The sequence below is a fragment of the Dipodomys ordii genome, unplaced genomic scaffold, assembly GCF_000151885.1.
Source record: "Dipodomys ordii isolate 6190 unplaced genomic scaffold, Dord_2.0 Scaffold95, whole genome shotgun sequence".
Lineage (NCBI taxonomy): Eukaryota > Metazoa > Chordata > Mammalia > Rodentia > Heteromyidae > Dipodomys > Dipodomys ordii.
The window spans coordinates 5,522,513-5,540,012 of NW_012267311.1; the positions used below are offsets into that span (position 1 = coordinate 5,522,513).

Sequence of the window (17,500 nt, forward strand, 5' to 3'; positions counted from 1 at the left end):
AGTGGTAGAGCACTAGCCTTGAGCTGAAGAGCTGAGGGACAGTGCCCAGGCCCAGAGTTCAGGCCCCATGACCGGACCCCCCCCCCAAAAAAAAACAACCAAAAAATATATAAAATTACTACTTTTAAAAGAAATATGTTTAGCATGTATCAAATAAAGTTGATTGCTTGGGGACAATCTTAGCTCTGAGGTTATGAGTTTTGATTGCTGGAAGGAAACCAAAGAATTGCTCTGGGAAGACATTTTAAAGAATTGGTAACACCTGGATTATTTGGATAAGAAGTGTGAAGTATTGGGTTAAAATGAAAATAAATTTACAATTTGAAATACTACAATTTGAACTTCACTTAGCAACAAGTGAAGTTGTAAAGATGAGTTTTGCTTTGGATATGTTAGGGTAATAATAACTAATATAAGCATTTGTTATATATCCAATGAGCTTTTATAAATCTCAGCCTGGACATATTTGATCTGAGATCTAGAGAGAGATTTTGAAGTAAATCTGACCCCAGAGAAATGATAATAAAAGCAAAGTGTTCTAGAATGACTTATTTTACTAAAGAGAAAGCGAGAGAATCTGACAATCAACCAATCTGAGGTTGGAGGAATAGGAAGACAAGAAAATGTTGCAAAGAAAAAGATTGGCTGAAAAAATATAGCTCTGAGACAGCTAGCTGTCAGCAGGTAGATAACAAATTTTATTTAGCCTTTAGTACTCTCTAGAAACATTTTTGAAAATAACCTCTTGATTACATTTAAATTTGTTCTCTTTTTGCCTGTCATTTTACAAATGTTACAACTGTCCATATGGTATATTTTTCTGTTTGCCTTTGGTGGAGGTGGTTGATGTGGGAAGCAGGTATGCATAGTAGATATATTTAAAAGAAGAAAAATGTTTGATTCCCACAGTCTAACTGTATTGGTTGTTTCTGTTGATAAGCTTTCCCCAAGTGTTCTTGTTACTTAGTATAATTTGATGGTGTTTTAAATTTTTAAATAAGGATTTCTTAAGTAGGTTAACCATCTTTTAAACATCTCATTGATGGAACCCTTGAGAGACTAAGGATTGGAAGGTGAGAAATATCCTCTCGGGATAGACCAAGGCCTTTATATGACTATAACTTTGCAAGACTTCTTTATAACCCTGTGCTAAACACCTGTATTTATTTCCTCTTTCTTCTTCCTCCTCAGCCTCTAAAAAAAGAAAAGTCAAATCCTCATATAACCTTCTACATATTTTTAAATATAAGTTACTTCTGGTAAACTTAATGTATTTAAAATAAGATGAACATTTTGATGCTTTACTTGCAAAGTCTATTAAAATGTATTTAAACTATTGTCAGTTATGCAATACAAAATTACAATGACTAAAATGGTTTTGTACCCAATCTTATAATAAACTATAAATATGAGGGGGAAAAAAACAAGACAGGAAAAAAAGAGCAGTTTGAGAAGAATGGAAGTGAATAAAGTGGCTAAATCCTCAGGGGATTTGAACGTGCATTGTGTGTATTTCAAAAGTTTCCGTTGAAATAACAGATGCTGCTGATGAAGTTGGGAATAGTACTTCATTTGTGGCTGATTCAGTTGCTCATTAGAAGTGAGAGGATCCCAGAGGAGAATCTGGTATAGTGGAGTTAAGCTCACTAAAGGATATGACATAAACATTCTGCAGTTTTGTCTTTGTTTTTTGTTTGTTTGTTTTTGGGTCTGGTCGTGGGGCCTGAACTCAGGGCCTGGGCGCTGTCCCTCAGCTCTTCAGCTCAAGGCTAGCACTGTACCACTTGAGCCACAGCGCCACTTCCGCTTTTTTCTTTTTGCTTATGTGGTACTGAGGAGTCGAACCCAGGGACTCATGCATGCAAGGCAAACACTCTACCACTGAGCCACCTTCCCAGCCCCCAGCTTTGTCTTTGTGATCTTTAATCCATAAACACTTTTAGGCACAGCCCTGATTATCTATAAAGGTGAACTTGTCTTACAGTTTTTGTAGATCTTGTTTTTATCTACCACATGGCTATTATTGAATAATAATTTTGTTTTAAAGGTTTTTGGAAACTAGAGCCTTATGCTAGGTACTAGCCCATCAGTCATACCTCCACTCTTTTGTGCCTTGATTACTTTCAAGGTAGGGTCTCACTTTATACCTACTACTTGTGCTTCTCCTGTTACCACTATGCCCAGCCATTGTGCTTTCCCTGTATCTAGGCTAACAGGTTTATCACCTGCCCAGTTATTGGTAGAGATAGAGTCTTAAAAACCTTGAACCATGGTCCCCTTATCTCCTGTCTTCCAAGTAACAAGGAATACTAGTTACAGCCACCATGTTTGGCTTTAAAGGTTCTTTTTAATTCTTTGAGTTGCTTGCTACAAAAATTCCAATTTTCCATAAAATATTATCTTGCTAGATGTTTATTACACAGTTACGGTCCATTAAATTATGTATTGGCTAATATGTCTCAATGTAGAATGGTGCTTATTCACAGTTGTACATATGTTTCCTTTCTTTTGAATACCAAAGTATGCAAAATGTGCTGATAACTGAACAGATAGATAAAACAAGTATTATCTCAGTCCATGATTGAGGGAGAAACTATTTCTACCAGAGGGAAATCAGAAGAGATGGAAATTTTATGTAGTCCATTAATGGACATCAGTACATATAACTAAGCAATCATGCTTTGGTGTTTGGAAGATCCAAAGAGATGGAAATGACTTAAAAGTCATCCCTAAAAAATCATCCCTATTTTGAAGTAGTAACAAATTTTGGTAGAGGTAGTTAGGAATTTAAAGCCCAAGACCCAGTACTTACCAAGCAAATGAATTGTTGGGTACATTCAGATATTGTGAAGAATACATATATAGGCAGCTACAGGGAATACTAGCAAGATATCAGGTATAGTTGTAACATTGGAGCAAGGAAGATGAAATAGATAAAGGCTAAATCATGGAAGGCACTTAGCATGGCATACTGTTTTACCATTTATCGTACAGGCAGCAAGAGTTCTATATACAAGTATATATATTTATATTTATTCTGGGCTTTAATAATAGAATGAAAAGCAAATTGTAGTAATAGACATACAAGATATTTTAATAGTCTATAAGAAATTAAATGGCATTAGGCTATTTCAGGTAGAGAATTTGGTGAAAATTCAGAAGGAAGATTTCAGGTTTCTGATTGGAAAATAGAGTAATGATATATGTCACTGAGGTACAGGATAAAAGGAGGAAAACTAGAGTGTTTGCTTTTATGTTTTTAAGATTGAAAGAATGAGGAGAAGATAAAGAATCCACTTTTAGCTGGAGGTATGTCTCAAATGGTAGAATACCTGTCCTATAAGCACAAGGCCCTGAGTTCAAACCCCAGTACTGATCAAGCCCTGTTCAAAGGAAAAAATTCAGTTTCTGTAATTTTAAGTCTGAATTCCCTGTGAGATGTACAAGAACAAATTTGGTAGTTTCCATTGTATGTATGGTTGGCATAAACTAGAAGAAAGAATATGGAATAAAGAGAAAGCAAAGATTGGAGCACACCAACTAGTGGGAGATGAAGAAACCTCAAAGGTTGATAAGAAATAGCAAAGTCAGAGGGACCCATATCTACTAAGGAGATAAAATTCCCATTTTCAAACCTTTCTACAAGTAAAATTTTGATCTACAAAGAAAGCTCTAGCCTAAATGGTAACTCTGGTAAATTCATAGACAGTAACACCACTTTTATAGATTTTCTGCAGTGTTTCTCAACTCTTATGAGTCCATAGTCATCCCACTATCAAAACCACACAACATCATAAGAAAACTATCCATCAACACTCCTCCTACACATATAAAACTCTTAGAAAAATATCAACAATTCTTCAATATATTTTTATTTGCTTCCATTAATTATTCCAAGTGGATTTCATTATTCAGTATTTCCACACATTAAGATATATTCCAATATCTCACCTCTACCACTCTTCCTTCCCTAATAGCCCCTTCCTAAAACAACCTCCAAAGATTCTGTTGTTCTCTTGTCAGTCTCTTTCAATCATATTCATCTTGATATATTTCCAAAAGATAACTTAGGTTAATCTCAAAATATACACTTGTTTAAAATTTGAAAATAATCCACTGTTACTAACGATATCAAGAGACTGGAATAGAAAATACCACTGGATTATCCCAGCCGATATACCAGTAGTAGTAAAAACTCAGCAAGTTAGGAATAGAAATAAATTTCTTTAATTTACTATAAAAAAAATTTATAGCAGCCGGGCACCGGTGGCTCACTCCTGTAATCCTAGCTACTCAGGAGGCTGAGATCTGAGTATTAAGGTTCAAAGCCAGCCCAGGCAGGAAAGTCCATGAAACTCTTATCTCCAATAAATCACCAGAAAACTGGAAGTGGTGCTGTGGCTCAAGTGGTAGAGCATTCTCCTTGAGCTGAAGAGCTAAGGGACAGACAGTGCCCAAGCCCAGAGTTCAAGAGCCCCACAACCGACAAAAAAAAAAAAAAAAGAAAGAAAGAAAAGAAAAAGAAAATCTACAGCAGACAATATACTTTATTATGAGAGGGATATCTTTTTCGCTAAGACTGCCAGATTCCCTGCTATTACCACTTCTATTCAGTATTATATTGGAAGCTCTATATAATTCAATGAAGTAAGGGTGGTAAGGATACAAACTAGAAAATAGGAAGTAAAACTGTCTTTAAGTAGTACAAATTTATATATAGCATATTTTAGGAGCATAGCAAAAAAGCATATAAAATCAAGTAAATTCGGCAAATAGGCACCATGCAAGTAAATTGCCATTAGTTACATATCCAAAAGTTGACAGAAGTTTTGCCATGAAAAATGAACACCAAAATAAATGTCATATTCTTGAGTTGGAGATATTTAGTGTTGTTATAGATATGCATATGGGACACAATGGGCAATCTACCTAAATATAAAAGACTAAAACACAAACAGATTTCCTTGGACATTAGAAAAAGCTGTAAAGCCAGGCACTTGTGGCTCACACCTGTAACCCTAGCTATTTTGGAGAGTGAGATCTGAGGATTTTGTTTTGAGCCAGCTCAGGCAGGAAAGACTTTGAGACTCTTATCTCCAATAAATTACTCAGAAAATGCTGGATGTGGTGCTGTGGCTAAAGTGGTAGAGTGCTAGCCTTGAACAAAAGAAGCTGAAGGACAAAGCCAAGGCCCTGAGTTCAAGCCACATGACTGGCAAAAGGAAAAAAAAAAGTCTGTAAAAACAAAAGTCATGTTGTAAATTTTAAATTGTAATAAAATATTCTAATAATACTTAAAAGGTGTGTCACAACTTGGACAAAAGTATTTGCAAATCATTTATCTGATAAAAATGTGTTTTCAGAATTTATATAGAATTTTTAGAATTTAATAAGTAACCAACCCAATAAAAAAGAAAAAGACATAAATAAATTTTAAAATAGGCAGCAAATTTGTAGATAGTTTTTTGAAAGAAGATACGTGAATGTCACATAAATGAATGGATATTCAGCATGACTAATCTTCAGAGAAATGCCTATTAAAATCCTAACTTAATATTACTCCATATCTATTTGAAGGCTACATTTATAAGGACTGACAATTCCAGGTATTGGGGAGCTTATGAAGCTGATGGAATACTTATGCATTGTAGATAAGAATATAAATGGTATATCTACTTTGGAAAATAATTTGCCAATTTCTTTAAAAAGTAAAGATAAAGGTATATGCTTATAATATCAGACCTATTTTTAGATATATTCTCAAATGAAGACCTAAAGTCAGTTTAAAAAATAATGTTTATTGTGGTGCATTATTATACAGTTCCAAAAATTCAGAACAACGTAAGTATTTATCAGCAGGTGAATGGCTAAACAAAGTGTTATATACATGCAATGGGATTCTGCTCTGGGATAGAAAGAGAAGGCATGGGCTGGGAAGGTGGCTCAGTGGTAGAGTGCTTGCCTTGCATGCATGAGGGCCTGGGTTCGATTCCTCAGTACCACATAAGCAGAAAAGAGCACTAGCTTTGAGCTGAAGAACTGAGGAACAGTGCCCAAGCCCAGAGTTCAGGCGCCATGGCTGACAAAAAAAGAAAAAGAAAGAAAGAAAAGAGAAAGGAAAGAAAGAAAAAAACGGAAAGAAAGAAAGAAAAGACATTACTATTGTCCTACATCAAATTTAAGTCTCTAAAATATTCAGTGAAAGAAGCCAGATAAAATGACACATATAGGATTCCATTTATAAATGAGGACCTAGATTAGGCAAATTGGATGCATTGTGTTAGAAAGTATATCGGTTATTGACAGGGGTGGGCAGTTGATTGCAAATGTGAACAAAGTAACATTTGGAATGATCAAAATATTCTGTTTAATTTTTAGAGTGTGTTATGCTACTGTAATTTTTACGTGGACACATCTTACTATATGTAAACCATACCTCAATAGTTTCCTCTTTGGCCCTGCCTTCTGTGACCTTTTTCCCTTTTCTGTCTCTTAAATTCAGATGTTATCTATTCTAAATTTACTGTAGCCTGTGTTTGGTTTTACTCCTTCTCCTTTCATTCATCTTTGTGTCTTTTTACTTTCTTCATTTAGTTCATCTTGTTTGCCCTTTAGAAACTTGCTTATTGTAATCTTTTGATAGATGTTAATGAAACTTAATTGATTTAATGCAAAGAATTTTCAGCTATTACTTTTATCATAATCTCACCAATATCAAAGCTAGCAGTGAAAAATTGATTATGTGCATCCTGAGCTGTTTTATATTTTAAGCTTTAGACAGCATTGTTTTACATTCTGTAGTATTAGTAGATACATGAAAAGTGAGTGACCTGGATGCTTTGAGCAGTCATATTTAAGACAAAGCATCTTGTACTGGTTTCCAAGGCTAGAACACTTAGAACTAAAAATGCATTTGATTCCCTCAATGAAAGAAGATTAGAATTAGAAAAACAATGCTAGAAGTTAGCATGAATGCCCTTTAATCCAACTCATTATATAAACCTAAAGAAATTAAGTAGCTAGAATCCAGGTTCTATCTATTCTATATCCAGAATTTTATAAACTGGAAATTGATTGCCTATGGAAGTTCCAATAGGTTCCAGTCGATAAGGCTTGTGTTGAATTGAGATTTAAAGATTAGATATGAAGGGGATAGGTAAATACAGAAAGGTTAGGCTTGGTGTGATGGTATACACTAGTAATCCCTGCTACTCTATGGAAGTAGGAGTATTATGGTCCAAGGCTGGTGCCCACAAAAGCATAAGTCTCTACCTGAAAAACAATAAAGAAAAAGGGCCGGGACATGACTTGTGGTAGAGCAGTTGTCTGGAAGTTTAAGGACCTGAGTTCAATCTCAGTATTGCAGAAAGATGGGAAATGGGCCTACCAAGCTGTCATTACCAAGATTAAGCCAAAAATTGGAACCTTGGTGAATTGTCTAGAGCTGGCTATGTGTTCCTAGTGATGCATATTTGTAATTAGAACCTAGTTCAAATACCTGGTGATGATTTTTTTTACAGTAAAAATATTACAACATTTAAGCTGAGCACCAGTGGCTCATGCCTGTAATCCTAGCTACTCAAAAGGCTGAGATCTGAGGATCAAGGTTCAAAGCTGTCCTGGACAAGAAAGTCTTTGAGACTTTTTATCTCCATTTAACTACTGAAAAAGCTGGAAGTGTAGCTGTGGCTCTAGTGGTAGAGTGGTAGCCTTGAGCACAAAGGCTGAAGAACAATGCCCAGGCCCTGAGTTAAAGCCCCAGTACTAGCACCAAAATAAGTAAATTAATTAATTATATAAGTAGTTAACGTATAACCTAGAATATTGAATTCCATGGGAATATTTAAAACTATCTAAATAGATTCCATCTCCTTTCAAACCTTTTTTTACTATTCTGTACTCAGGTGTATACTTATTAAGGTTTCAGGTGGTCCCAGTTGCTATTTTTCATTTCATTTATAAGAACAGTATTATCACTTCAAATGATTTCCAGGTGATCCCTTTGATGAGGAGCATTGAGATACCAAAAAAAAAAAAAAAAACAGCTTTAAAAGTTTTGGCAAAGCATATTTCTTACCCTGGATCTTTTGATGAAAGAATAACAACATGGTGGTGATGGAATAGAAGCTGCTGCTATTTAATGTATTCTCCACTCTCAGTATATGATGTAGCCTATGAATTTCACAAAGAAAATAATGATCAGCACAACATCTCTACTTTCGTGTGGATTGGACTTTTTGTAAAGCAACCTCTTGGTTTTCATAGTAAAAATATTTTATTTTAAAATATATGTCTGGATGTTTACTCCTAGTAGGCCTGGGAAAATGTAGATTACTTCATGTCTCTTCAGAATTTCTTTTAAAGAAACAAATCAAGCTTGATTTGTGTTTTTGAGATAAAGGAAAGAGTAAGGGAGGAGAAAAAAAAGAAAATCTTAACTTTGGTTTGAGGGAAGAAAAATCTTTCAGTCCTTTGTTAGCTTTTATGTTAGCCATAGTTCTTTGCCTCCTTGTCCTTGAGGGCTTAAAGGAAAAGAAGCCAGTCGCAAGTTCTTTTAAAGGACAGTGCAAAGAGAAGAAAATAGCTGACACAGAAAATATTTGGGGTTTTTGCCCCCTGTATATTTTATAGTTATATTTGTAGACTAATAGCCAATGATTACTAGATATTTATCCTTTTTTTTGCTCCTTTATTTCACTATTTTTGTTGCTAAAAATCTAGTGCAAAATTACTAACAATGATGAACTAGTGTTCCAGTTCAACTGTTTTTAATAATGTAATGAAAGTCACCTTCAGTGGAAAGGTAGTGGACACAGTTAATGCTGATTTGAGGAGAGGGGGATCCTTTTACCATGTTAGATCTGATTCAAGAATCTGTGGTAGGCAGAATAACTGGAGGAAATATATGGTTTATTCATACTGCATGGAAATGTCAGTAAGGATTAACTTCAAGAGGAGTGCAAAGAAGTACAATGGTGTATATAATATTATCAACTTAACAAAAGGAGGAGTCTAGTGAGTCAGAGAGCAGACAGTACTCTGCAACTTGTTTTTAACATTATTTGAGCAGGGCTAGCTGGGGAATGGAGGTTGGAGGAAGTGGTCATTAACTAGAGTCAGGAGACCTCCTCAGGAGCCCTCCTCAAGAAAATGGGAGCATTGTGACATCTGCCTCTCAGATAAGCTCTATTTTGATCAGAACTGGAACTTCAAATAATTTTTCTTCCTGCATTTGCTGTTGGGTATTTGACCTCTTCATTGATTTTTCTATGTATATAGCTTCACAACTTTCAAACATTTTCATTTCTCATTGTCTTCTCACTGGAATTTTAAGTTAGATAATGTAAATATTATTATCCCCATTTCTCAGGTAAGGAAAATGAGGCTGAGAGAGGTTAACTATTTGTGGAGAGTCACAGAGCTGATAAGAGAGCTAAATTAGGAGTTTAGGTGATATTAGCTCAGTGATAAAGAGTGCTTGCCTAGCATATGCAAGGCTGTGGGTTCAGTCTCAACACCATAGATGGTGTTAGTGTTTACAAGTTGCATAAGAGTTGAAAGTATTAACTATTTCTCACAATATTGTCCTGTGAGTGTTTCCAAAGGTACTAAGGTCTAATTGCAGTTTTGTTTGTTTTGTAGGAGAAGATGATGTAAACTGGTTCATCAGTGACAAAGATGTTGAGGTAAAATCAATTTGTTTTTAAAATTCTGAGAAATAGGTTAATATTTTCCTTTGACTCGTAAGTTACTCTTGTTTCACTGCAATAGCTTTGGAAAAGAGAAATATAAGTATCAGTGATTTTGCTTGTATGTGGATGATTTAACTTTTCAGAAATGTATTTCAGCTCTGACTTTTGTTAGCTGATTGTTACTTTTCCCTTTTGCTGCTTTGCCTTGGTGAGTCCTATTAGCTCATATAGCCTGGTTCCACATAAAGATCAACACCGGAAATAACTGTTTCTTCTGTGTAAGGAAATGGTTAGTCTATATTTAGGATGTGGCAGGTGTTTGCCTTTGTCAATTATTGGCTTTATTGTGACAGATAGTAAAAAAAAAAAAAAAAGAATAATTTTACAACTTGGTAGAAGAATTAAGAAATAACCAGATTAAAGCAGAATCACAAGTAAAAGATAAAGCTTTTTTAAAGATGCAATTTTCTGTGTTAGTTTTTGAGACAGAATTTCCTTCATAACTCAGATTAGCTTCAAACTCTTGATCTTCTTGCCTCACTCTTCCCAAGTGCTGGGATTACAGGCATGAGCCTCGTGCCTGGCTTTAAAGATGGAATTCTACTGGATGAGATAAATGCATGGTTAGGATTTACATATTCATATTTAAGTATACCATATGATATGCTTTGCTAATATTCCTTTGAAGCTGTTAGAATTTGAGTAGAATATGAAACAGCTAAAATTGACTAAGTATATAGCAAAATGATTTCAGTGGAAAATTATAACCTTTTAGAAATTATAATTTACTCTTATAGGAGGAACAATAATCCTGTGTTCTGTACAAAAATGGATAGACACAATATCTATATGGCTTAATATCTTTATAAAAGACAAAATGATTTACAAAACAAAACACTATTCCCAGGCTGGGAAGGTGGCTCAGTGGTAGAATGCTTGCCTTGCATGCATGAGGTCCTGGGTTCGATTCCTCAGCACCACATAAGCAGAAAAAGTCGGAAGTGGGACTGTGGCTCAAGTGGTAGAGCGCTAGCCTTGAGCTGAAGAGCTCAGGGACAGCACCGAGGCCCAGAGTTCAGGCCCCTCAACGGACCCAAACAACAACAACAACAAAAAAAAAAAAAACAACCACTATGTCCTCATGGAAAATTTTAGCAGGACTCCCACTTAGAAATAGGTGGCAGATGTTAAAACACAGAATTAAACAATGGCTTTGACTGTGAATACCACCAAAAATGTCAAAATGAACCATAGCAGTATACTTGTTAGACCCAAACTCTAGAAGAAGAAAAGGAGGGAATCATACATACATAAAAGGAGCAGAGCTATGTTTATGCCACCACTTTTTAATGCCTTCCTAACTCTTTTTATAATGAGATTGTGAAAACCTGTTACTGTGTTTGAAATTGAGTATATCTCTTTCTTTGCCTTGAAATTTGAAATTGATAGTTATCTTTTAAAAGATGAGTAGATAATTTTTATTAAACAGAATGAAACTTTTTTTAATTCTTAACTTTTTGTTTCCACCCTTAGGCCAAAATAGGTAATAACAGATCATCTGGAAGATGGACCCGCCGATACTATACAGCTGACAAAAATGTTACCTGTAGAAATTGTGACAAATGTGGGCATTTGTCAAAAAATTGTCCCTTACCCCAAGTACGTGAAATACATAATGTTTCTTTCCACATTGCTAAAATCAAAATCTTATGGTTTTTACTTCTATAACCTTAGAATTCAAAATTTTTTCTAAGTGTATGCTAAATTTCATGTAGCTTGTGAGCCTAGAATAGGGCAAAAGCAATAAAGAATCAGGAAAAGCCTGGGATAAGCTTGGTGCCAGTGGCTCATACTTAAAATCCTACTACCCAAGGTTGAGTTTGCAGGCTGAGATTTGCAGATTGAGGTTCAAAGCCAGTCTGGGCAGACAAATCACAGAGACTCTTATCACCAGCAGAAAAGTCAGAACTGCAGGCATGGTAGAAAAAAAAGACAGCTTAGAGCATGAGATCCTAAGTTCAAGCCCTAGTCATAGCATATACGTGTGTGCACATGTGCATATGCACACACACACACACCTTGAATCAGTTTGAGCTTTCCCATTATTAATTGTATAACCTGAGACATACCATTTCATGTTTTATGCCGCAGTTATCTTTTTGGAAAATAAGATGATTCCCAAGACTACTTTATCCTCTAAACCTATATGTATTACTTATCAGTTTTTTGACACAGTTTATTTCATTATGGGATAGTTTTCATTTTTAGAGAATTATAACTTTAGTCATTTATAAATGTTTGTGTAAATTGTTATTAATCAGATATATAAACCTTCAAAATAACACAGAATAGCACTGAGCTATCCCCTGACATACGAATAATTAGCTCTAAACATTCCTTCTACCCCCATTCCCTCTTCTAAATGACCACTTAAATAGTCAGACAGTCTTCTTTGTATTTGCTTTCCAAGCAAAACAGCCTCTTCTATATCTGTTCTTAATATGACTTAGCTTCCAAATATCCTCATCATCCCCTTTCCTTAGACACCTTTTACTTTGTGAATAGTCCGTAAGATGAGACAAAAGAAATAAATGTTTGCTGACAGTACATTCATACCATAACATACAACTAGCTTGTGATTGAAGTTCAGACATGATGTTACAGTTATGCTCAAGGTTGTACCTTCATTAGGTCTCAAATTAGATATACCTGGTTATAGATTTATATAGAAAGAAAAGGAAATAATGTTCTACCATTTTGGACTGAAATATTTTCTAAAGAGATCTTCTATTTGTCTGTCACACAGAAAGTCCGACCTTGCTGCCTCTGTTCAGAAAGAGGACACTTCCAGTATGCCTGTCCGGCCCGCTTTTGCCTAGACTGTTCTTTGCCCCTGTCTTCCACTCACAGATGTCTTGAAAGATCTTCCTGGAGAAAACGATGTGACCGATGTGATATGATGGGCCACTATGCTGATGTAAGTATCCCACATACCGCTAATTGTCAGGCTTTGGAGACAATGCCAGTTTGTTACTATTAGTTACCCTACTGAAAAGACTGCTTACTCTGAAGACAATGATAGTCATGGTCACTGATCAGATGAAGAAATGCTCTAAACCTTGAATGAGGATCCTACTAAATAGTTCTCAGGCTTATGTTTAGCCCTTTAATTGATTTGCTTACCAAATAAAGATTGATATTTAGGTTTATATAATAAATAACATGTAAATAATTTATACATATAGCTAGGCACATTTAAGTGAAAAGATGCACACACTTTGCAGTTTTATATAACTGTCCATATGAAGCCTGATTTGGTTTTGACAATTTTTGCTGGCAGGCAAAATAATAAATAGTCTTAGGCAATAAGGACAAGCCACATGATACAGTACATGCTTTTCTTATTAACAGTATTTAGATTTAAAAAGTGAAAGCATACCAGGTATGTTGGCATGACATGTAATTCCAGCACTCAAAAGGTTAAGGCAGGAGGATCAGGAGATCAGGCCAGCCATGGCAACTTAGCTAAACCAAAAAGTTAAAATACTAAGCCCCAAAAAATAAAATAAAAAAAGCAAAAGTAATTTAGTAGTCATTTCAGTTATTTGCAGTACATTCAAAATGTTAACATTGGACATCATCATATCTTGTAAATGTTTTATGAATAAAGAGGCTATTTCCAATCATAAGGAATGGCTGTTGAAGTCAACAGATACTTTGAGGTAGAATATATACTTTTCTACTTTCAGTTTACTTGTAACCCCTAAGAAATGTCTCATTAAGGAACTGTCATTTTAGCTCACAATTGCATCTTTTACTAGGTAGCAACATATGGGAGTTTTTTATTATTAACAGTTAATCAGTAAAAGTCTTTTTAAATACTGATACCTAGGTCCTGATAATAAATTAGTTTAAGGGACATTTATAGAAGGGATAGCTCTTTCTCAAACATTACTTAATTACTTTAAAATTTCATAGAAATATTTCCACTGTAATGGGTACTTTCCAAAGATGAGATGGAAAAATACAAACTTTTTAAAGATTTCATTTATAGTGAAATACACCTTTCAGCCTTTTGCTCCAAAATTTAGTAGAGCTTTTGTTAAAAGGAGTTTCCAAAGCTCCACTTATGGCTTTTTGCTGACTAATTGGAGATGAGTCTTAAGGACTTTTCTGCCCCAGCTAACTTTAAACTACAGTCCTCAGTTCTCAGCCTCCTGAGTAGCTAGGACTACAGGCATGAGCCACCAGTGTCTTACCATAAGTGATAATTTAAGATTATAATTAAATAGACTTTCCAAAAATCAGACTATATATAGCATATTCAGTGTGAAAATGAAATTTCTAAAGCAAAAGAAACCCTTTTTACTTTTTACATAATATTTAGTAATCTAGTTTTAAAAAGGAAAACATTTTCATTGCTATAAAATAATTTCTAGGGGCTGGGAAGGTGGCTCAGTGGTAGAGTGCTTGCCTTGCATGCATGAGGCTCTGGGCTCAATTCCTCATCACCACATGAGCAGAAAAAACCAGAAGCGGTGCTGTGGTTCAAGTGGTAGAGCACCAGCCTTGAGCTTAAGAGCTCAGGGACAGTGCCCAGGCCCCACGACCAACAACAAACAAACAAACAAAAAATATATATTCTAATGTCTTCATTTTAAATGAGTCCTATAGCTATTTTTGTAGTCCTATGTTTTTGACCTATCAACTGCCAGCTTTGTTATGGAAAAATATGCACCTTCAGGTAGAACTGTACTTCTGACAGCTGAGCATCAACCCTGCCTTTGGGAATAAAGAGGAAAATCAGACTTGGGTTAAATACAGTTTATTTCTCTCAAAGTTTTATTGTTATTTATCATAATATTGGAGCAAGGGAGTATGGATAATACTGTTTGGCTTTCTTAATTAAAGATAATTATCAAAAAGGCTTATAAAATGCTTATGTAGATGAGAGAGTGGGATACTCCCAAGAAAGTTAAGTAGATTTCTGTGTGTAAAGGTTTCCTCCTGTCCTCTTGGTAGACGTGTACAAAACTCTGGTAATAATAATGAAAATGCCTGTGTAGTCATTGTTCAGGGAGCAAAATTCAATCATAAGAATTAGTAATTCACTGAAACTCTTCACAAGCCACTTAAAAATGAGTATCTGTAGTTTTTGCAGTTGAATATATATGTAACTTTATGTAAATAAGTTCTACCTTTTAAGATGAAGGTGTGTGATTTAGCACATTTAAAGTTTGAGAGAGAAATTGGTCCTTATTTCAAAGTTCTGCTAAAGAGTTTTCTTTTTCTTCTTCTCTAACCTGAAGAATTCTCATTCTGTCCTCTCCCTATAGTGCATGCCTCATTACCTAGGATTAGTCATTGACAGTGAACCCAATAGCTTACTAGGAAGTTTGTTTTTCTTTATAAATACTGTTATAAAATAAATTGTAGAACTGCTAAAGAATAAGTTTGTAGAAGATAGAAACAGTTCACCTTTCTCTTGACCCTTAACTTCTACCAAAATAAGGGAGGAATTGTCCCCTTATGGTCTACAAACTTATAAGCTCTCAGTTACAAAGTAAGTAAACTTTTTTTTCATTGAGAATCTTAGGTTGCTTAAATATGGACTTAATTTTCACTTTTAAGTCCTTTTCTATTTTCCACAAACAGTTGAAAACTTGATTTTTGTCTAAACTTTTCCATGTATGAGTTTATGAGAGACATATAGAATCCTCCAAACACTAACTAGATTCAGAGAAATCTCTTTTTTTCACCAGTAAAAAAGAATTGTAAGTATATATGAAGAACTGGAAGGTAAACCAAAAAAATTTAAGATGTCTTGAGTAAAATAAATTACTATAGCATATAGAAAATGAGAAAACTAACTTACTTGTCATGAATGATAAATGGAAATTCTAAACAAAAGAATATACATCCAATATGTGCATACACACACGCACACAATCCAAAAAATGTCCACTTTTTGACTAGAATTATCTACCAAAATTTGTTTGTTTATCCCAACATACCATTAGCAAAAGTAAGGCCAGCCTGGGCTACATAGTGAATACCCTGTCTCAAAAAACAAAATCATTCTGGAGCCTCAAGAGGTAGAATGCTTGCCTAGCCAGTCACAAGCTGCCCTGAGATCAAACTCCACACTAACAGAGGTAGGTAGGTAGGTAGGTAGGCAGGCAAGCAGGCAGATAGGCAGTTTGGGAAGGATTTTTATAACACTTATGTTAGAATTAAGTATGTAATGTATTGAAATTCTTACAAATTAATGTGAAGAAAAACAACTGCCTCCTCTATAAAACACTCAGTGTTAAGGATGATATGTCTGGAAAGTATATTGGGATAATCTTTGTGGAATTTAGTGATAGGTTTACAAAGATAGGGTTGTAAGAATGTTCATCTCAGAACTTTCTATAATAAGAGAAAACTTAAAACTCCAAATATTTAACAATGGACATGATTGTATGAATATCATTCCCTCATTTAAAAAAATGTAGAAATACTGAAATACAAAAAAGTTGCTAGTACATTACTATTTATTACAAACTTTATATGAAATGTAATCCTATTTCTTTTATTTATAATTATTCCCTGGTTATAAATGGTGTATGATTATGAATAAAAGAAGTTTAATGTAGTTAACAAAGGTGAAAGGAATTTAATGTAGTTAATAAGAGGCAAATTAGGATTGCTTTTGGTAGTTTTAAACAATTTACTAGGTATTTATCATTTATGATAGACATTATATATGTGTGTATATGCATATATATACACATATAGTATATAAGGTTTTAAACGTTTATTTTAAAATTGTTTTTCCTGTGTCATATTCTATGAATCTAGTTTAAAATTTTCTGCTGTTTGCTAGTGGTCTCACGGCAGTTAAAATTGAGGGATACCATCAACACAAATTTTTACCGGTATTCATGATGGGAAGAATTGTCTACTTTTTTAATAAATGATGGTTCTGTCCAGACATAATATACAGGCTTATAAGTTCTACTCTTGAGATACCAGTAGTATTTTTATGTATTTCAAACAACTGAAAACATTATTAGTATGCCTCAACTAAATGATTAAGTGCATTGTGTTTAGTAGGTATTCACTGATTTTTCTGAATTTTCTTTCTGTGAAAGAAGTGGCCACAAACTAAATAAAATGTTTTATTCATTTGTCCTTTTATTTTGGACTTTATTTGGCTTTTTGGCTATGGTGGTACTGGGATTTAAACTTGGCTTCACAGTTGCTATGGTGGTATTTACCACTTGAACCATACCCTTAGACCTTTATACTTTAGTTATTTTTCAGATAGGGGTTCAAGTTTTTGCCAGCATCCAGATGCATACCACAATTCTCCTATCTGTGGCCTCCCATATACCTGAGACCACAAGCATATGCCATTATGTTCAGCTTATTGATTGAGATGGAGAAGTCTCCATTTTTTTTTTCCCCTGCCTGTGCTGGCTTTGAACAGCCATCCTCCTGATTCCCTTTTGAGTAGCTGAGATTAGAGGTATGAGCTACCGTGCCCGGCCTTTCTTTTGAGTTTGACCACCAGGAGGAATTGACCATGGTGTATTAGAATATCAGCTCCTTTATTGCTACCGATTTCCCCATTAACAATTTCTCCTTCAGAAGTATGGAAAGCAACTAATCTATCTTTGTTCCAATAAATAATAACAGCTGAGCACTTACTATGTCTTGGACATCAAAGAGTTTCATTAGAGTTTTGAAAGAGTTCTATTATCCCCATTTCATCAATGAGGAGAGTGAGCTACATAAAGATGTATAATTCCAAGATAGTAAAT

General features: G+C 34.7%; 1 protein-coding gene across 2 annotated transcripts in view; it reads left to right on the forward strand.

The window, feature by feature from the left end:
- Zcchc7 (zinc finger, CCHC domain containing 7) overlaps nt 1-17,500 on the forward strand; it is a 200,673-nt gene that overhangs the window by 151,450 nt on the left and 31,723 nt on the right. For both annotated transcript variants that reach the window (XM_013026637.1, XM_013026635.1), the window contains exons 3-5: nt 9,643-9,686; nt 11,226-11,351; nt 12,499-12,669. In XM_013026637.1, the coding sequence (XP_012882091.1) occupies nt 9,643-9,686; nt 11,226-11,351; nt 12,499-12,669 (341 nt within the window). The remainder of the gene's footprint in view (nt 1-9,642; nt 9,687-11,225; nt 11,352-12,498; nt 12,670-17,500) is intronic.